We start from the raw sequence: 21,049 nt of genomic DNA, 5'->3' as shown, positions 1-21,049 counted from the left end.
AGGCCCTTAAAATTCCTGAAAGTTCACTTTTTTTTCAGGGGGAGGAAGTAAGATCTAAATGCCAGTAGCTAAGTGCAAACTGTGTTGAATGATTTTCTATTGTTACTTAGAATTACATAAATTCCTGTTGTGTATGTTCTGTGTTTTTATTATTAATTTTGTATGTGAAGAGTTACAAACATATCTTGAGGGTTTTTTCATTCATTTCACATAATCATAGGGATCGGAAGGGACCTCCTGAGATCATCAACCCTCCTGCTAAAACAGGTTCCTTAGAGTAGATTGCACATGAAAGTGTCCAGGTGGGTTTTGATGATCTCCAGAGAAGGAGATTCCACAACTTCTCTGGGCAGCTTTCTGCTGTTCACCTTCAAACTGAGTTTTTCCTCATGTTTGTACGGAACCTCGTGTGTTCCAGTTTGTGCCGTTTGCCTCTTGTCCTATCACAAGGCAGTCCTGAAAACAGCCTGGCCTCACTCATCCATTTACATAGACATTTATAAGCATTGATAAAGATCCCCTCTCAGTCTTCTCTTCTCCAGGCTAAACAGTCACAGGTCTCTCAGCTTTTCCTAATGAGACAGATGCTCCAGGCTCCTACTCATCTTTTCAGCCTTCTACTGGACATTCTCTAGTCTCCCATTCCATTTTCTCCTGTTTCAGAGGCTCAGGGGAGAATTCTGGGGAGCCCTGAAGTAAATACTCCACATGTGGCCTCGCCAGGGTGGAGTAGAGGGGGAGGAGAACCTCCCTTGACTTGCTGGCCAGCCTCTTTTTAAGGCATCCCAGGACATCATTGTCCTTCTTGGCTACAAGAGCGCACTGCTGGGTCTTGGTCAACCTGTTACCCACCAGAAGACCTGGTCCTGGAGAACTCCTTTCCAGCAGGTCAATCCCTAACCTATACTGATGCTTGCAGTTATTCCTCAGGTTATTCCTGCAGTTGCAGGATTTGCTGTTTTTGAACCTCATCAGGTTTCTTTCCACCCAAGTCTCTAGCCTGTCCAGATCTCACTGACTGCCAGCATAGCATTCTCATGTGTCGGCTGTTCCTCCCAACTTGGTATCATTAGCAAACTTTCTGGGGGTACACTATCCCTTCATCCAGGCCACTGATGATGATGTTAGGCAAGACTGGACCCAATACTGACTGCTTGGGAAACACCAGTAGCTGCAGGCTTCTAACTAGACTGCTGCTGATCACAACCTTCTGAACTATGCCAGTTGGCCAATTCTCAGTCTACTTCACTGTCCAGTCATCTGTCCTCACGGTTCCTGCACTTACCTACAAGGATGTTACAGGAGACAGTGTCAAAAGTCTTATTGAAGTCAAGGTGGACAAAACGTGCTTCTCTGCACTCATCTACCCAGCTGATCATGCTATCATAAAAGGCTGTCATGATTGTGATTTCGCCTTGGTGAACCCATGTTGACTACTCCTGATAATCTTTTCTTCCATGCTGTAGTTCGCATTCAGAATTTTTTTTTTTTGATCACCAGTGCATTTATGCATTTATTTTGAGGTTTTATTGTCAGTATAGTTTCACATGTTAATTCTTGTCAGAAACTTGGCAATGTAAGAGTGAGCTATGTTTCTCCTACATATCTGTCAGATTGACTGTAGTCAGTACTACCTCTTTACACTTGCATCATTTTTTTCTTGACTTCCTGTCCGTCCATTTTTATTGTATCCTCCTTTCAGATATTCTGCATTAAATAACTCACCTCTACTGTTCTTGACATCTTTTTCCTTTCTTTTTTTTCTTTTTTTTTCTTCATGACTACCTTTGGCTTGATCCAGTGATCTGAGTATCCATTTGTGACTGGAGTGTACTAGGTGGGATTCTGGAGTGCATGTTCCAATTTAATGTCTTCATGAAAGCATCCAGTTTCTGTGCTCAAAGACCACACAGTGAACTAAACAGCAGTAAGAAGAACAAAAGGAGACAAAATGTAAAAGACAAAAGAACTGTGGTCACTACTGTTACTCAGCCAAGTCTGGCAAAGCTATGACTGGCCTACTGACAAACACTCTCTTTTTGGAAAGAAGAAATAAAAAAGACAATTACAGTGGGGGAAATGGCTTTTTTGTTTGATTCCTCCCCTTCCACCAATTTAAGGAAAGGACTGAGGAGTGACAATATGACTCCCTTTCACTGGACTGCGGTTGTTATTTCTGCCTTTTCTCCATGTTATCTTGTTGTGGATTGTACTAGCTTTTAATGTCTCAGTATCTTTTAATTTGCTTTTAATAAATGTTGAAAACTTATGTTCTTTTTTTTTTTTCTTCTTAGACTTTCCAGACTCAGTGAAATTGATTATATTCATCACAAATATATGGCCTGACATATTTTTCTTCGAAGGTGCAATTAACAAAGCTATGCAATTAATTATCAGGCAGAATGCAAATGACAATGTCCTGGTCTGTTTGAATGCCTATCTCAGCTGGGAGCAGGTAACTTCTTTCACTAACAGTGTCAGCTTTCATCTGCTTTGTTCCTCTTGCAGGCTGTATAAAACCAAGAAGCTTCTGATAAAGGATGTAAAGATGCTCAGTCAATCTCTTAAGGAGTTTGTAAAGTTGCACAACTAATGCTACTTAAGTCTTTCTTTCTGTGGTTATCTAAGTCCTATCAAAATACAACATTTTTTTGGTTCTTTTCCACATTATTTCTACTCCCTCTATTAAACATTTAAGGTAAACATCGATTTTATATTTTAACTGAAGTGTTCTTGAACCAGGAAATTGTATGCCTCTGTGGAACTGTGATTTTTTTTTTCATGTTTCTTTAGGTCATTTCTTGTTTGGTTTATTTTATGGGGTATTCTTTTGTTTTGTTTTCAGTATGTGTTGAGCTTGTCTGTCTTTAATTGTATTTGGAAGTTGTTTATCAAGGTTATTTTCAGGATGAGCATGTCTCATCTTGCTTGTGATCTTTCTGTGAGGTACACTGTAAGTAACCACTTATCACCCTCAAAAATGTTGACAAACCTAATTTCACAAGCAGTTACAATCAAGTTCAAGTATGAGCCTAGGACTTCATGTGTGATCCTCAACAAGTCATTTAATTTCTGTCAGTTTTAAGCAGGCACATATTGCTATCCTAAAAGGAATGTTGCAAAGTGGAAAAACTGGATCATCCTTGGTATCAGTAAGAGCAGATTTATATCATGCAGATGAGAAACTGGAGATAAGGAGTTTGTGTAACAAGGTTGGGTGTTTGCTTGAAAACTAGTGCCCTAGTACTTTTGAAGACCGAATTAATACCAGCTTGCTTATTGGAAGAGCTATAGTTCTGTAAAATACCAAGTGAAAAAAGTCATCTCGATTCATAGTTATCCTTTTCTCAGTCCTAAGCATGTAGTTTGATATCTGTCATTGGAACTACAGATAGGTTTATAGTTATCAGTGTGGCCTTTGTGTTATACCCACTGGAAAAGCATGTATTGTGGTAGGAGCAGAGTTACAACCCCTATAAATGCTCTGTTACAGGCTTACAGTGGAATGAGATAGGAGGCTGTGGATGTGTGCGTGTTTCTTTTTTGTTTGCGTGTATCACAAAGCTATGGTGATCAATCAGGGTAATGCAGAACTACAATCCCCACTTGCAAAGGAATTATACTCTCCTTTTTGTTAGGTTATTGCTTTCAATCTTGTAGATTGAAAGTAGAGATACATACGCATATGCCTTAGTAAATGTCTCTGGAACCATTAATTCTGTATACTCTCGTTACCTACTTTATAGCTTGGAGCTCCATAAAATATGAGAGCTGCTGCAACTGGGGAGAAAAAATCTCAGGAGCTTCTATTGATGAGAGCTAATCACGTCACCCTTTCTGTAAGATGGAAATACAGGGAGAAATTTCCATTGGTTCATGATTGACAGTGTGTTATAAAAAATCACATACATAAAAATCACATGTCTTAAGACAAGCTGGAAGGGAGCAAGACCAACTTGGCTGAACATGGAGCTTCCTTTGAGAATCAAAGGGGGAAAAGAGAGTTTGCTAATTTCTGAAGAAGGGTTAGGCAACTCAGGGAGAGTACAAAGATTTTGCAATTAGTAAGGCAATAGCCCAGCTAGAGCTAGGCTGTCCATTGTGTAGAAGAGAACAGAAACTGTTACAAATACATGAATAACAAAAGGAGGGCCAGGGAGAATCTCCATCCTTTACTGTATGCAGCAGGGAACATCACCACCAAGGGATGAGAAAAAGTCAGTGGTACACAACACCTTCTTTACTTCTGTCTTTAAGAATCAGATAATTATCCTCAGGGTATTCACCCCCTGAGCTGCTAGGCAGGGGGTGGGAAGCAGAGTAAATGCCCCACAATTCAGAAGGAAGCAGCGACCTACTACTCTGTCTAGACTATCACAAGACTATTGGGCCAGATGGGATCCAACTGAGGGTACTGAGGAGGCTGACAGAAATGCTTGCCAAGCCACTTTCCATTTTTATCAGCAGTCCTGGTCAACCAGTCCCAGATGACTGGAGATTCCCAGTGTGACTCTCACCTCCAAGAAGGGTTGGAGGGATGATCTAGGGAACTACAGGCCAGTTGGCCTGACCTTGATATTGAGGAAAGCTATGGAGCAAATCATCACATGGCATGTACAGGACAACCAGGGGATCAGGCCTAACCAGGCACACATTCATGAAAAGACAGGTCCTGCTTGACCAACCTGACTTTCTTCTAGGACTGGATGTCCTTCTTGTGGACATAGTCTACATAGGCTTTAGTAAAGCCTTTGATGCTGTAACTTCTACAGCATTCTCTTGGAAAAGCTGATAGCTCTTGGCTTAGATGAATGTATGCTTCATAGGGTTAAAAACTGGCTAAATGTCTGTGCCCAGAAAGTGGTGGCAAATGGAATGAAATCCATCTGGAAAACAGCCACAAGTGGTATTCCCCAACAGTCAGTACCGAGACCAGTTTTTTTTCATATCTTTATTGATGATCTGGATAAGGGGATTCAGTGCATCCTCAATAAGTTTGCAGATGACACCAGGTTGAGTGGAAGTGTTTATCTGCTTGAAGCCTCTACAAAGAAATCTGGGTGGGCTGAATCAATGGGTTGAGGCCAATTTTATGAGAGTCCCCAAGGCCAAGTGTTAGGTCCTGCACTTTGTTCATAACAATCCTGTGCAGTTGCTACAGACTTGGGTGAAAGTGGTTGGAAAGCTGTACAGTGGAGAAGGATCTGAGGGTGTTAGCTGACAGCCATCTTAACATGAGCCAGCAGTGTGCCCAGGTGTCCGAGAAGACCAATGGCATTCTGGCTAGTAACAGAAATAGCAAGACTAGGGAAGTAATAGTCCCCCTGTACTCAGTACTGGTGAGGAATCATCTCAAGCACTGTGTTTAGCTTTGGGCTTGAAGAACCTTCAGTTGGTACCTGAAGGGAAGCTGTAGTGAAATTAAGGTGAGAGGTAATGACATCAAGTTGTGCTGGGGAGATTCAAGTTGGATATTAATTCAAATTTCTCTGAAATAGTGGTCAAGGACTGGAAGAGGCTGCCCATGGAAGTGGTGGAGTCACTGTCCCTGGAAGTGTTCAAGGAAAGTGTAGATATGGCACTTAAAGGCATGCTGTGATGGGCATGGTGGTGTTGGTTAGGTGGTTGGACTTGATTTTAGAGGTCTTTTCCACCTTAATGATTCTGTAGTTCTATGATCTCAGTATTAAGATGACGCTGCGTGTGACAGAAAAGCTTGTGTAGCATGGAGATTTTGTTCTCAGCTGAAGTATACTAATTTTAGTGACATTGCAGAATATCCTATTTATATGGTCTTAAGTACCAAGAAATTAAGCAGCCGCTATGCTTGTGTTATGTGCCTAAATGTTTTGTCTTTGAATTTCCTTGCTTACTCTAGCTTTTTAATTAGCAGAACAATTTTACATGATATTTTCTCAGTCATTATTACTTCAGATATTGAAAGTACTTGCTCTGAAATTAAACCCTAATGAGTAATAATCAGTAACAGATTCTAGCATCATAAAATTAAAAAAAAAAAAATCTCAAAGTGAGCATGACTGGTGTAATCTTGCATTGGATAAGGCCTCTTCTAACCTTAAATTCTGACAAGAGAAATAAAAATCTCCAAATTCTGGAAGCAGTGGGAAGAGTATGGTTTGTGGTCATGTTTGTTTACTCAAACTATGCTCTTATTTAAACCATCAAGAAGAATATTGAGAACAAGAAGATATTAGTTCACTGTATTTTTGTTTGTGTTAAGTCAAGCTCAAAAGTTGGATTTGTGGTGTAGGATGATCTCCAATGGTTGCTCTACATAGTCAAAATCTATTATTTGTAAAGAGTATGGTTCTAGGTTGTAACTTTTCATGCATTAAGGTAATCAACTTCTGCAATTCCAGGGTTCATCTTTAGATGCTGGTATTATGGTCTCAAACCTGCTTTTAGAAATGCAGTCATGTCCGAAGGTAGAATTCCAGCTGAATGAGCAGTGTGGAGAAGATCTGAGTGACGATGCTTGGCAGTACATATTTGCTATCGATCTACTTTGCTCTCACCTTAAATGGGATTGGACACATGACAATGTTATAAGGTATTGTGGCAAGCAGTTTGTTTGGGCATTTTTACCTGTTTTTTTGTTGTTGTTGTTTGGTTGGTGGTGGTTTTTTGTTTTTGTTTGTTGGTTGTGTTGTAAATCTTTTTTTTTTTTTTTTCCAAAACAAGCATCAGATTCTATTTGTAACATAAAAACTTAATTTTCAGTGATAGAAGAAACTTGTATAATATCTTGACATTTCAAAGGTGTACAAGTCATATCCAAATACAGATGTAAAAAGTCAGTGGAGTACCCTCATGACTTCATGTAGAAAAGCAGAATGTTGCAAAGAAATGGTAGAAATGGTAGACAGGCAGAACTAATACTCTGAACAGGAATGATTCCTCCAACAAGCTTATACTTAGCTTATACTGTTTGGGTTTAAAACTTTCTTTACATTACTGAGATTTGTAGAAGCTTGGAGCATAGGTCCCCCTTGAAGATTAAGAGACTTTGGGAGAAGGACTTGGGGGTCCTGGTGGACAAGAAGCTGGACATGAGCCAGCAGTGTGCGCTTGCAGCCCGGAAGGCCAACTGTGTGCTGGGCTGCATGAAAAAAGGGGTGGCCAGCAGGGAGAGGGAGGTGATTGTCCCCCTCTGCTCGGCTCTTGTGAGGCCCATCTGCAGCACTGCATCCAGGCCTGGGGCCCCCAGCACAGGAAGGACGTGGAGCTCTTGGAGCGGGTCCAGAGGAGGGCACTGAGATGGTCAGAGGGCTGGAGCAGCTCTCCTGTGAGGAAAGGGTGAGGGAACTGGGCTTGTTCAGCTTGGAGAAAGCTCTGGGGAGATCTCATTGTAGTCTTCCAGTACTTGAAGGGAACATATAAACAGGAGGGGATACGACGATTTACATAGGTGGATAGTGATAGGACAAAGGGGAATATGTTTAAGCTAAGACAGGGGAGGTTTGGGTTAGATATTAGAATCACAGAATCGTCAAGGATGGAAAAGACCTCTGAGATCACCCAGACCAACCATACACTTATCACCAATATTTCCCACTAAATCACGTTCCTTAGCACAACAACTAAACATTTCTTGAACGCAGGGTAGTATTGATGGCTTTGCTGCCATGGTGTTTGTTTTACCTCTCTCTCCGTCTTTGACGGACACAGACAAACAGGCTGTGAAGGAGCGATGCTTCCCAGGAGCTGGGAAATTAAGGTGGCACAGAATAATGTGTCTAGAGATTAGCTGTGCTCTTCCCCTCTCTCCGCTTCTAGGAAGTTTTTCACCCAGAGGGTGGTGAGGCACTGTTCACAGGTTGCCCAAGGAGGCTGTGGATGCCCCATCCCTGGAGGCATTCAAGGCCAGGCTGGATGTAGCTCTGGGCAGCCTGGTCTGCTGGTTGGCAACTCTGCACATAGCAGGGGGGTTAAAACTAGATGAGCATTGTGGTCCTTTTCAACCCAGGCCATTCTAGGAGTTTATGATTCTATGAATTAAAGATATAAATGGAGTTAGGGAAATCTGTAATAAGCAGAAGAATCATTTGTTATTGTATAAATACCACGCCCTCATGCAGTATCAAATTTTCAAATTAATTCATCTTTCACAGCAAAGTGCTTTGGCCTTCTATGGATAAATGGATAAAGAAGAGAAAAGACCATGAAACTGCACAATCAGTTCCTGATAGTATTATAGCATTGACACTCAGGCTAATTGGTAAGTAATCTAAATTTTTCTTTGAACTTCTGCTTAATGTATGTCCTTGAAAAATGTCAGTTCAGCATGGAAAGTATTTTTGCTTTTTTTTTTTTTTTTTTTGATTTTTTTTATTTCCTCGAAAAATTTTCACCTTAAAAGACAAATTGTTACAATCTCATGTGAGTGTTTTCTGTTTGTCATCCTGTGAAAAGCATGTATTTAGGTTCTGAGAGATGTTACTATGTTTTCATGTTTTCATGATAGTAAATATCAATATATTTTACGTATTTAAAATGAAAACATATCCTTGTAGCTGTATGTTTTTATAACAAAGTATATAAAATAAGGCTTTATCACTTGTTAAATTCCTTAATTTACTCTCTAGATGGTGTTCAGCATAAATAGATTAACTTTGTTCCAGCAGATTTTTTTAGTTACATAATATTTAACAAAAGTTGCATTCTTCAAGAGTCTATTCTTTCAAACTGTATGAAAAATACCTTGGGATCTGTAGTCAGAAGAGGACAACTGTTGATCCCAAGACAGACACAGTAACAAGAGGGAGGTTTTTGGGTTTTTATTTTGTTGCTATTTTTTTGTTGTTGTTTTTTCAGGTCGACTGGGACAAATAGGTTTGAAGGAAGGATATCTTTCTGCTGTGAAGAATATTAGTTCTGTAATTGGACTGTTTGTACAGCATGCAAAAGAGGAAGGTAATGTTCAGAAGAACTTTAATATAAAATCTGCAATAAACAGAATGAGCACAAATTAGGACATTTATGCCAGAAGAGCCTGCTTGTGCAATTTTATGTTAGTAAGGAACAGAACAGACAGGTTTCAGTTTGAGTCCTTGGCTCTTCCAAAGATAATGAAGCCTGGCTATTAATATTTTTTTCAGTCAGGGAGCTACTTGGAGCTATTTTGAGACAACTTGAAATTATTCTGTTTCACCTAATGTACCAGCTGCTTCAGAGTACATTTTGACACAAGCAAGAATAGTTAGTTTGCTACCTGAACAGCTCATACTGTTCTAAATTCTTGACTGAGACAAAGTGAGACAGAAAGAGCAGCAGAGATGTGCAGTACTAAGTTATTCTGGATATTAAGTTCATTTTGCAGTGAAACGTTCACTGCTGTGAAGGAATTATTTAACCTGCAGCTTCTCTCTTGAGTCTCAGGCTTTTCCACGTAAGTGGATGGACACATCTGTAATTCTTTTTCTGTCTCTGTATAAATCTGTTTGTTTTCACACAGTTTAATCACCCTGAACTAGATTACAATTACTGGGTGCTCAAATCCTTTGTGTCCATTGAATACTAAAACCACACTGAATTCAGAGAACTGGGAAGTGCAAGTATAAAAATAGGATGTTAAGGAATTGTTGTGCAGATTGTCTTCTTGCTACTTTCAGGCTGTAGATATCTCAACTGTTAATGTTTTTATTCCAGTTTTTGAACTAACAGTTTCCCCCCAGCACTGCTGCATATTCAAGTTGATAGAAGCTAATTTGTGTTACCTTTTTGCAGATGTTCCATGGGGCGTGCAGCTGGCGGCCATATATTCGCTGTGTGACTTGGGTTCAAGCAATCCAGCTGGTATTGTTGGGGCCATCCATGCTTGGAGAGCAACGGCTCTTAACAGCATCCCTTTTGCGGTCACAAGACGCTTAGCTGAAATCAGTTCTTTGTGTACCTACCCTAAAACATAGTTAAATGGTCCTGTCTGAAGAAGTGCCTTACTTTACTAAGCAGAAATTGGTTCCAGATAAGAGCAATACAAAGTGGTATCTTCTTCTTAAAAGAATGTCTGGTCATACAAAGCAAGCTCAACTGTTTTATTTGGCTTTTTTGCTTGAGGGCGGAGTTTTAAAAGAAGCAAAAAGGCTTGCATTTCCAAATAACTCATTAGTGATCTTGAAAGCCAGTATGGTTTTGATTTCCAAGATGTTTCTGGCTTAATGTCAATAATGATCAGTAGTTATTTCAATTTGAAGCATGGGCATTTCACTACAGCAGAAGATTGAGCTTGGCTGAAACTTGGCTCTATTATATTGTATTATATTTGTAAAGTAGCTGTTCAGATAGCAGAATTTTGCCCAGATTCTGCTTTATTTTCCTTGAGTAATTTCATCAACTTAATATTAAATACTTGTGTAAAGGAGGTAGAACTTGTGTTACAGTCACTGATAGAGTAACAGAGATATGAAATCTCTGAACTTGTATATATGGTATATCCTGATAATGTGTTTTTTACATTTGATATTGTTCCACTTGGGGAATTTTGTGAATGTAAATAGAAAGTTGGTTCAGAAGAAGTTTAAACTTCTAATGATAGCTTCACTACACCCTGCATTTTTATATCGTCCGTAATAAAAGAAGCAGACACTTCTTATGTTCTTGTTGGTCTTTTCAAGTAACACACTGTTGTTTCTAGTTAAAATAAGTACTAATTTGAGGGGAAGAGTTTTCAGTGGGATTGTCCTCAGTCAGTTCAGTGTCTTTCAGTTGCAGCATTTCAATTTCTTCTGGATCTTGTAAGTCGTTCTGGCACCTGAGGATCAGGTTCTGTTTATTGGTCCTATAAACAGTTTCCCAGTCGCTTCATGAGCCACACACTCCCACCCTTTTTCCTGGATGTTCTGCCTTAGCAGATAGCTCTTTAAAGAAAGAGAAATTCTTTCCTTCTTGATGTTCTGTTTCACTTAGATGCTGCTGTCTTCAACAGAGTGTGCATGCTGTTTTTGGTATTGCCTATAGTACCAATGCCTGATGCATCATACATTAAATTTAGACACCAGCTTTAGCTTATTCTGCTTTTCCAGTTTGTTTTTTTGCATCTACTTCAGATTGTCTAAACCTACTGTTTCTGATGTGAATGCAATTTAATAAGAACCTCTCTTGAATGTTATGCTTCTTATTCTAGACTTCTTGATAAAGAAAGACTAAAGAAGTAAGACCAATTCGCTAATGTTTCTGAATGTTCATTGGAAATGTAAAATCATGGATTGGAATAGCTGGTATTGATAGTTCAAAAATTGTTTTTTGTAAAATACAAATTCTAAGTTGTATAGTTTGTGTCAATATACGTTTTATACAAAATGTATGGGTATGTTGTTTCTAAAGAAATTACATTCTTGCTTATCTATCTATAGAAGCAAGTTCTTAGTCTGACTACACTTTAATATAATAGTGTTTGTTTGCCAAAATAATCTCTATTGGGATGACTGACATGTAATATACATTCTTTATTATGGGAGAAAAAAAAAAACAACAGACATTGGAGGGTTTCCAATAGGAATTCAAAGGCACAATAAGAGGCACATTCCCCCCAAAACAATGCTGTGATCTTAACAAAAAGGAGGGAAAAAAAAAGTGCATCTCTGCATGGTTTCACTTCAGAGGAAAGAATCTTTCAGATGCCTGGGATGACTGCATTGGTAGAGTCAGGCTCCGAAGAGCTGTAAAAATCACAGTGCTTATCAACTCCAGCTCTCACTGAAGGTAATGATGGTAGCAGCATTGGCAGCAGGAGTAAAAATGAAGTTGAATGTTCTATACCATCATGAGCATCTGAACTTTCAGCTTGCCTGGGGCTGCGTACACAAAGGTTGCTCCAAAAGTAATGCTTCCTATTTATTTCCATGGAAACTATGACTAGGTCAGGCCAGATCTGTATTTGCACTCCTTCTTATGACACTTATTTTTCTGCTGGCTTGTATGGTACCTGCTATAGGACTTCCTATATCATGTGACTCAGGTCACAGGTTACAACAATCAATAGGTATAAGCATTATAATCTCTTCCCTGTTGGCTTCGGACCAGTCTACAGTAATTAACATTGTAATGAGCTCCTCGCCTTGCCTCTGGCTCAGCTGGCAACAAGGAGTTCCAGTTATAAAGTTTCTGTAACAGGAAACTTAAATGATGGGTTACGAAAATGTAAAAGCTTAACAATTACAATCTCCACCCTTCATCATTTTGTACCAGCCCATAGGTCTTAACATTGCAATGAACTCCTGCCCTTGCCCAGTCTGGGCTTGATCATTGGCCGTAGTTGCTTAGAAGTGTGAATCTGCCCCTCTGCTCTGCCCTGGTGCGGCCTCAGCTGGAGCACTGCATCCAGATGTGGAGCCTTTAGTTCCGGAGAGGAAATTCTGCCCTGAGGCAAGCTCTTTGATCTTCACTTTGGGTTACTATCAGTGTTTGGAAAAGCAACTGACAAGGCTCCACTTCTGTGTGATTCTACACAGGCAGATCTTGCAACGGTTTCTGTCACAGAAATCTGGGAATTGAACTCACTAACCCTAATGCCGACATTACTGCACTGCAGCACTGGGTGCGGGGGGGTGGCACAGGTTGTATACACCCAACGTGTGAGTATTCATACCATTTCTATGAAGTGCTTGCTTATTCCTAGAACTGCTATGTGTATTAAAATCTAATATTACGCCTGCACTGTGTTAATACGTGCTTCTTGCAAGGGATCTTAGGTGGTCATTGAGTTCCACTGGGAGTTGCTGTCTACCCAAAAGTTGTGTGCTAGTAGGTCAGATCCCATATTTGATGGAGAAATTATTTATTAAAAAACTGGCTTGTGGCCAAGCTTCTAATTATCACATCCACCTTGTTACGGTGCCTGTACGATCGCACCTCCTCACTGCTCGCGGGGCGTTAAGACTCCGCTTCCAGAACTGACACGTCCTGCTTGTCCAGGAAAACAACGCTCCCCAGACAGAACGTCGGTTTGCTGAAGACTCAATTAATTTCCAGGCGTCGCTTCCACACAGCGCAAGGTGGCTGAAATGGTTGCTCCTCGCGTAGGGCTGTGGCCAGAAACCGCTCTTTCCCAGGCTGTACTGCTGCACAACGCTCCGCCCCCTCCGGGCTTTCCGCCCGACCCTCGCTTCCCGCCGGCGCAAGGCCTCGTCCCCGCCCGTAGCCGCGCAGCCGGAGCGGCGTTGCGTGGCGTTGCCGCTTGTCGCTATGCGCTTTAGGGCTAAGATCGTGGATCTCGCCTGTCTCAACCACTTCAGCCGTGAGTCTGCCGGGCCCAGGGTGCGGGATGGGCCGTGCCGCGGCTGAGCGGGCTGCCCTTCGCGAGGGCACGGAAGAGGAAGGGCTGCGGGGTGTGTGTGCGCGTGCGTGCACGTGTGTGTGTGTGTGTGTGTGTGTGTGTTTGTGTTTCTCCCCTGCCGCCGTGGTGCACAGCTGTTCCCTCTGCTGTTCCCCCCGCCAGGTGTCATTAACACGATCGCGAAATTAGCCAAGAGCTGCACCCTGCGTCTGACGGTGAGCAAGCTGTACTTCATCCTGTCCGACAGGGTCGCGAATGGAGGAGTCAGCATGTGGTGCGAGCTGTGCCAGGTAAGGCGGGGACGTTCGGTACCCTCACCGCATTGACACAGAATCATAGAGTCACAAGGTTGGAAACGACCTATAAGATCATCTAGTCCAACCGTCTTCACACTGCCACTGCTACCACAAGCACTAAACCAGATCTCGCAGCTCCTCGCCCAGACGCCTCTTGATCACTGCAGGGACGGCGACTCCACCACTCCAGAAGTAGTGCCTGCAGCCAGATGTCTCTTACAAGGTGTTTCTTATAAACACAGTCCCTACTAAGGTGTCTCCCACGCCACTCGAGGCATTCTGTTCTGCACCAGTGCCTCCTAGCAGTGCAGGGCTGGTGTTTGTGGCTAAACGCTGCTTTTCCTCGGTTGTCCGTTCTAATTAATGATTCCACCTGTGCTGGCCTGCAAGGGCCTGCCCAGAACCAGAAACAGTAAAGCATAGCTCACCCTTCCACCGTGTATTTTGAGGTGTTGGGGGAGAATCTGAAGCTAATAGTTTCACCTCTGAAGCAGCGAGTCTCCATCTTTACCTGTTGATTCCTGCAGGTGGTGCTGGGCACAGGATACCTCCTGTAACCAACTAAGGTCTGTTAAGTCAAACTTAACCCTCTTTTTTTTTTTTTTTTTTTGTTAAATTTGCTTTATTTTCTCAAATTTCAAACCTTGCAGGGGAATTTCTTTGATGAATATCAGATGGAGGGAGTAGCTGTAGATCACAATGAAATATATTTAGAGCTCGTGCCTGAGAACCTGTCAAGAGCATTAAAAACTGCCCAGAGTGCAAAGGCAGTGAAGATCAAGTTGACTAACAAACATTCTCCTTGTCTCAGAGTTGCTGTGGAGCTAGTAAGTGCAATAATGTTTTTTTCATTATTATGTTAAAATTATTAAAAACTAAATGTTTTTCTGTTGATCAAATTGTAGCTTTGGCAGTCTTTAGTGTAATTGTAGAAAACTAAAAAAAAGAAAAATCTTGGCATTTTTCCCCTTACTGGCCTTTCCAACCATCAAGGTTGATAACAAATAATACCAGAATTGTATTTTCCAAAAGACAAGAAAGGGGTGGGGGAGGAATGAAAGCCATCTGGCCGAAACACCTTTGTGCGATATCTTAGTCACCAACTATTCTGCTCCATTTCTTTATTCTCTACATTTTCTGTGATCTGTTGCCTTCTTATTGAAGCTCTTAGGTGCAAGAGGTTTTGGTGTAGTCTTCGGCTCTTTGTTTTGCTTTTGCTTGTCATCCTATTTCAAGTAGCACATCAAAGTTTTTTTTGTTGTTAACACTTTTTCACCGTGTAATGTTAGCTCATAGGTACTAATGACTTTTGGAACTCAAAATCAGCTTAATAGAGAACCTATGGAAAAACAGAGAAGTGGAACTGGGTATCTGGGGTAGTTGGATCTAGTTTTTCCCAGTCTGGGTCTGAAAAATTTGGATTCAGAATTGAAACTGTTCCTTAAAAAACATTCTCTGTCTCTCTCAAGCCATCCTTATCAAGCAGCAGTAGGATTGTGACACATGACATTCCTGTGAAGGTTATTCCCAGAAGACTATGGAATGACTTCAGAGAGCCCAGTGTGCCAGACTTTGATGTAAGCCTCTGTTTTTATATTTCCTGTGGAGTGAGAAGGTTTATCCTGCCATGGGGTATACTGGGTTTTGGAGAGGAGAAGGGGCAGAAAAGGGAAAGCTAGAGGTTTGGAGAGGTTACATCTTGACAAGAGCCCCAAATAAGTAAAAATGGAGCAGATAGTTGTAATTTGCTGCTGCATTATTTGGGATGGGACAGTGGAGAAGCAAAGGACTTGCATAGCTTTGTACAGGAGTGTCTCCAAAACAATAAGGTTTGTGATTACTTCATATGGTTTAACTGCTTAGGTACCAAGTAGCCCAAATAATCTGCTGTACCTGGAATTTCTAGCCTACCTGGCAGAGTTACTTGTATGTTTTTCCTCCTGTTTCTTTTTTAAATATCCTTTTTATATCCTTTTTAACTTTCAGCAGAACTGCAACAAAAGGTCCTTGTGCAAATTGTGTTCCTATTTGAGGATATAGTTCTCTGTTACCTCCATAGCTAAGATTATTTCAAATCAGAAGATGTAAGACACAGTAGAAACTTACGCGTTCTGTTATTTCAGATTTAAACCAATGTGGTTTCAAAAGTGATCAGCTGTAGTTACTTTTGACTGCTCAGTTACACAGATGTAGGTTCACATGAGAATCTTATCTGTCCTCTATTTTCAACATGGCTTTGGGATAGTGTGTCTGAAGCAATTGCTGGAGGGATGGCCTGTTACTGGAATGGGAGAGTTCTTTTGTTCTTGGATTGTTTGCTGAATTTAATTAAATATTGTGCTCCTTCCACTCAGTGTGTAACTGAGGTGTCCAAAATAAGGATGTACTTGAAGGGGAAACTTGAACATTACAGATAAAACACTGTCATGACTATGGTTGGTCTTTTTTTTTTTTTTTTTGTCTTTCTAGGTCAGTATTTACCTACCAGCGCTGAAAACAATGAAGAGTATTGTGGAGAGAATGAAGAATATCAGCAATTGCATTGTAAGTTAAGGCACTTAAGCCTATGTCCTACAGACCTCTACACTGTAACACTTGTTTTCCCTGTTGCCTGAACTGATGCCTCTGTTATATTTTGTTTTTTGGATGGGATGGATTTTGAGTTAAAGGTACCTGAAGATTGTGTAGGCACTGAAGAGAAGTGATGAAGGGAATGATGGAATTTATTTTAGGACTGACGGTGAAGAGCTTGTCCAGGACCTCATAAAACATCCTCTTCTTTTGCACTGAGTTCCAGAAAGAGTGTGATATTATGTTGCTGCATAATACATACAAGTCACCCTTTACAGATGGAAAAAAATTGCAGTCTTTCATGAAGTGTGCTGGACTCTTTATAGGTGATTCCATTAAAAAGAATGCCCTATTAAGTGAGTCTTTTTTTTTTTTTTTTTTTTTTTTTTTTTAATAAATGACCTTTTAGTGAACTTGAGGTATGATTTAATGGCTCATGGATGTCAACCTATGCTTTAGATTCTGACATGGTGAGTTTCTCGAGGCTGGTAAGCCTTTTATTGGAGGAAGCTTTGTGCAGGAGGTCTAAAAATGGATTTATTTATTTTTTGTTTGTTTATTTAGTTTCTCCAAAACTGAAAGTCACTAAAATTTACTGGCATTGAAGTTAGTAAGCAGCTACAGAGCTTTGGAAAGGTTTTGGAACTGTACATAACAATTTTGATAAATTGGATTTTTTTTTTGCAAATGTGGAGTCCCGAAATTGGGTAGTTCTGTCTTACAGGACTTGGAAGGGTTGAGAGGTAAATACTGGCTTTCTGTCAGTTTTGAAAATGGCAGTGTCACTCATCTATTTGTAGAACATACTTTAGAATTTTCTCCTTTGTAGTAAGCCTTTTGGAATTTTATTTTTCCTCTCTATCTAACTTTCTTCCCCAGTGTCCTCTAGGAAAGTCCTTACATGCAACAAAAGCACAGTGTGTAACTGCTTTGTTTCCAGAGTTGATCTCTCATCTCACAGGATAGCTGTATGATAGGATTGATCTTTGGTGTGTAGCAACACTCAGAAGAGGGTAGCATATCAACACAAGTCATAACCTCCTTCCTGAGTTCCTAACCTCCTTCTCCGAAGTGCATTTATAGTCAAAACTAAGTAAAACTTTGGGAAATACTTTTGATAGCTGTAAGGAAAGAGACAGGGTACTCTCACCTTGTACATGCTTTTCTGTTATTAGCAAATAAAAATATGAAGTGTCACAATTATTTATGTTAGATGCACTTTGGAAGTAAATTTGGCCAAGATGAGTGCTGCAAAAACTGCTTCAGAAGGTCTTTCAAACAGTAATTCGTCATTCTGTGTGCATCTCCCCTTCTGTAGGAATTTTTGGTTGTCAGCTGAGCCTCTGTAGAAGTACTGAGAATTCTTCTGATCACAGAAATCATGTGTGTGGATGTGCATGAGTAGTCCTCTGATTTGTGTAAGATAATATATTGCCTTCTTTTGGTAAGATACCATTTTTCAGGATGGAATTCGAAGACTTTCAGCACATTTCCAGGGGTCTTTGCTTTCCCAAGTCCTGCTTGGAGTTACTGCTCTGGTGCAACTAATGCTTGTTTTTAAGTCTTGGAAAGCAACTGCAGATTAGCTCCTAGTGCATCCAATTTTCTGTATGTGTTGCATTGAGTGTGTATATGTCTTTCTGTTTGTTTAAAAGCTAGAAGATAATGCAGCAAATGTTCCACTTTTTCAACTTCAATCTCTTGTTTCAAAGGACTTTATCTTAGCATGTGGACTTTCCAAAGCCAATACTTACTCTGCAAGCAATGAGGAGTAATTAAATGATTCTCTTCATAGTTTGAGGGAAGTTGGTCTAGGATCATTCACGTAGCCATGATAAGAAATGTATTCTGTAGCTCAGCATTCAAATATTTGAACTGTATTGAAAATGTACAATTGAGCTGTGAAGGCACTTCTGGAAGCTTGAATAGAGCATCACATAGTTCTGCACAGCAAAAGTGACTTGCTTAAAATTGATTGTATTGCAGGTGATTGAAGCAAATTTGAGTGGAGAAATGAACTTAAAAATAGAAACTGATGTAGTATCTGTAACAACACATTTTAAAGATTTGGGAAATCCTCCCTGGGGTAAGTTTTCTTGTTTCTTTCCTCCTGTGTCTGATCTCATTACTTAAGTACTGTCAACAGTACCTACCTTCTGTTAGTACTTACAAAATACCATCAAATCTTTTGGAGTCTTCAAATGAAACCTTAAAAAGAAAGTGTCCAGTTCTCATATTTGCTGGGCAAATCTCATCCAGTAATTCTGACAACTTGCTGGAATAGTGGGCTTCCACTTTCTTGCAATGCTGTTGCTGATAAGCAACCCCTTTGAATATCAACTGTTGTGTAATTATCAGGCACATCCTTCTAAGTTTTGAAATCTGTTCTGATTTTTTTTTACTAAGTGTTGTGTTCTTTCAGCATCAGAGGATGGATGTCAAAGTTCTGCTCAAGACAGAGATCTGCAGAGCATGGCTGAAGCACGCATAGACATCAAGAAGTTGCAGCAGCTGCTTGTAGGACAGCAGGTCAATCCCACAAAAGCCTTGTGCAGTAAGTTGAACCACCCCAATTACAAACTTGCTGTTTATGGAAGGGATGTTTGCTGTGCTTGTAGTCTTAGGTGAATAATAAATCTTCTGCTTTGTCACTTTGAAACTTTGCTGTTTTTACTGCACCTGAGAACTTTTAATGTTTCTGGTTTTAGTCAGTGAGCATCACGTTCTTCAGAAAGAAAGAAATAATATTAAAAGCATTTAGCCAGGACCTTTTAAAAGTATCAATACTCAGACTGAATAATAGAATCATGGAGTATCCTGAGTTGAGAGGGACCCACTAGAATAATCTACTCCTGGCTCCACACAAAACTACTTAAAAAATTAAACTGTATGTCTGAGAGTGTTGTCCGAACACTTCTTGAATTACAGCAGGCTTGGTGTCGTGACCACTACTCTGAGGAGCCAGTACTTGTGCTCAACCACCTGCAAAGAACCTTTTCCTAACCCAACCTGACCCTCCTATGATGCTGCTCCTATTGCTATGATGCTTAGGTCCTATTGCTGACACCAAAGAGATCATGAGGAAGCTGTAGATTGCCATGAGGCCTCCCCTCAGCCATCTCTTGGTTGAACAAAGCAAGTACCCTCAGCTGTTCCTCATGTGTTTTGCTGTCTAGATCCTTCACTATCTCTGTTGCCCTAACATCTTTACTTACAAATGCTTTTATATCTAGGTGAGTGGGAAAATTCTTCATTTCTCCCCTCAAAAATAATTATTTTGTCATTGACATTGCAGGTGACTAATCATGAGGTTTTTTTTTTTTTTTATTGCCTTTGTTTTGAAGTTAAGCTGATGTACTTCAGAGCTGAATTTTTTTTGGAAAGCTGTAGTTTATGCTAGAGAAATAGATTTACTGACTTTTTTCTCTCATCTGCTTTCTTAAATCCAGAACCAAATTGATTCTGATACCAAAATGCTTTTTACATAGCAGGCGTTTCTAACCATTGAAAAACTGTGTTCCCCTTAAGCAGAAGTTGTACAGGGGTTTATATGTCATTTTGATAAGTCTGCGTGCTTTCCTCCTGAACTTCTGACTTTATAAAAGCATCTATGCACTTATATCTTACATCTATGGTTTAGTGCAAACACTAGGGGTTTCTCAGGGAAGATTAAGTTCTGGGTATTTTATTTTGTGCCTGTGCGTTATGTAATTCCGTTTTGGTATCAGCATTCATAGGCTTCAGTAATCCTTAAAAGGCCCTCAGTACTTCAATATTTCAGGGTTGTATGTCTGGTCATTCTCTTTACTTAAAGTATTTATTTAAAATATACTTTAAAATGACATCCTGTATCAGAAGGGATGTTGTGTTCTTATGGTGGCATTCTCTAAAGTATTTGCCATGCTTCAAACTGGATTTTCTGTTTTTTTTTTCTCTTTAACAGATATCGTGAGTAAAAGAATTGTTCACTTTGTCTTGCTCCATGAAGATGTTTCACTTCAATATTTTATTCCAGCACTTGCCTGAAAGTTTTGGAATCATAGCCATTTTCCACGCTGAGGCCTTTTCCACAAAGTGGGATAGCACCTTACCTTGGTGTTACCTGTTTGGTTTGTAAATACATTTGTGATTTTCTGTAAGATAGGGTTGGGTGGGAGGAAAGGGGTCACTACTCTTTTTTTAATAAAGTTTAAGATGTAATCCAACAATTCAGGCAAATAAATGCTTTATATTGTTGTTTTGAAGCAGTTGACACCTGTGCTTGTTGAGTCACTGGATCTATAGAAATCTCAGGTTCCTCTTAATGGTGCTGCTTGTCTGCTTCCTGAAAGGACAAGGTAGGGTGGTTATTTCTTTGTTAGGAATATTTTTTTGGAATATGTGGGACATTCAGCCTGTGGATATTCAAATGGAACGTTTTTACTCTTTCAGAAAAGAAGAGAGTTTTGGGTGTTATGGTGTGGTACAACCAGGAAGGCGTTTACTGCACGTGTTTATTTGAGGTCATGTAGCACTGAGCACCAGGCAGCTGTTAAGCACGTTTGTTTGCTTTTTAATTAAATAGTTGAGAAGCACTTTGATTAAGTTTCTGACTCCAATGGCAGAAAATCTTGAAAGCAGAAAACCTTCAAGATACGTACACCTCCTAGTTATTCTGATGTTTGTATTGGAGATGAACTGCTGAGTTATGCTTCTGTTGTCCATGCTGTGTTTGGGTTAAAGCGCAAGGCTGGTAGGAAGTAAACAGATGAGTAATCCAGAATTGAAGCTTTATGGAAGGGTTATAGATTTGGGCTCTTAATTAGGAATTGTTGATCTTGAGTGGGGAAATACCAATCTGGCATTGTCGGAAATGCTTGGAATCCACAATTTTCCATCAGGCAAAGAT

General features: G+C 40.2%; 2 protein-coding genes across 3 annotated transcripts in view; both read left to right on the top strand.

Annotated features, from left to right (window-relative positions):
• Positions 1 to 10,612, top strand: part of ICE1 (interactor of little elongation complex ELL subunit 1) — a 34,211-nt gene extending 23,599 nt beyond the window's left edge. For both annotated transcript variants that reach the window (XM_090136810.1, XM_090136809.1), the window contains exons 16-20: positions 2,295 to 2,455; positions 6,381 to 6,571; positions 8,133 to 8,239; positions 8,836 to 8,934; positions 9,748 to 10,612. In XM_090136810.1, coding sequence (XP_089992936.1) covers positions 2,295 to 2,455; positions 6,381 to 6,571; positions 8,133 to 8,239; positions 8,836 to 8,934; positions 9,748 to 9,929 — 740 coding nt within the window. In that variant the 3' untranslated portion in view covers positions 9,930 to 10,612. The remainder of the gene's footprint in view (positions 1 to 2,294; positions 2,456 to 6,380; positions 6,572 to 8,132; positions 8,240 to 8,835; positions 8,935 to 9,747) is intronic.
• Positions 10,613 to 13,091: 2,479 nt separating this feature from the next.
• On the top strand, positions 13,092 to 20,410 carry HUS1 (HUS1 checkpoint clamp component). The gene is made up of 8 exons (XM_031592013.2): positions 13,092 to 13,255; positions 13,457 to 13,584; positions 14,241 to 14,417; positions 15,060 to 15,167; positions 16,060 to 16,134; positions 18,148 to 18,247; positions 18,584 to 18,715; positions 20,105 to 20,410. The coding sequence occupies exons 1-8, from the start codon at positions 13,204 to 13,206 to the stop codon at positions 20,185 to 20,187; spliced, it is 855 nt and encodes a 284-aa protein (XP_031447873.1). The 5' UTR covers positions 13,092 to 13,203; the 3' UTR covers positions 20,188 to 20,410.
• The last annotated feature ends 639 nt before the right edge of the window (positions 20,411 to 21,049 follow it).

This window comes from Phasianus colchicus, chromosome 3 (genome assembly GCF_987193195.1).
Source record: "Phasianus colchicus chromosome 3, bPhaCol1.hap1.1, whole genome shotgun sequence".
Taxonomy (NCBI): Eukaryota; Metazoa; Chordata; class Aves; order Galliformes; family Phasianidae; genus Phasianus; species Phasianus colchicus.
This window is presented reverse-complemented; position numbering and strand designations above follow the sequence as displayed.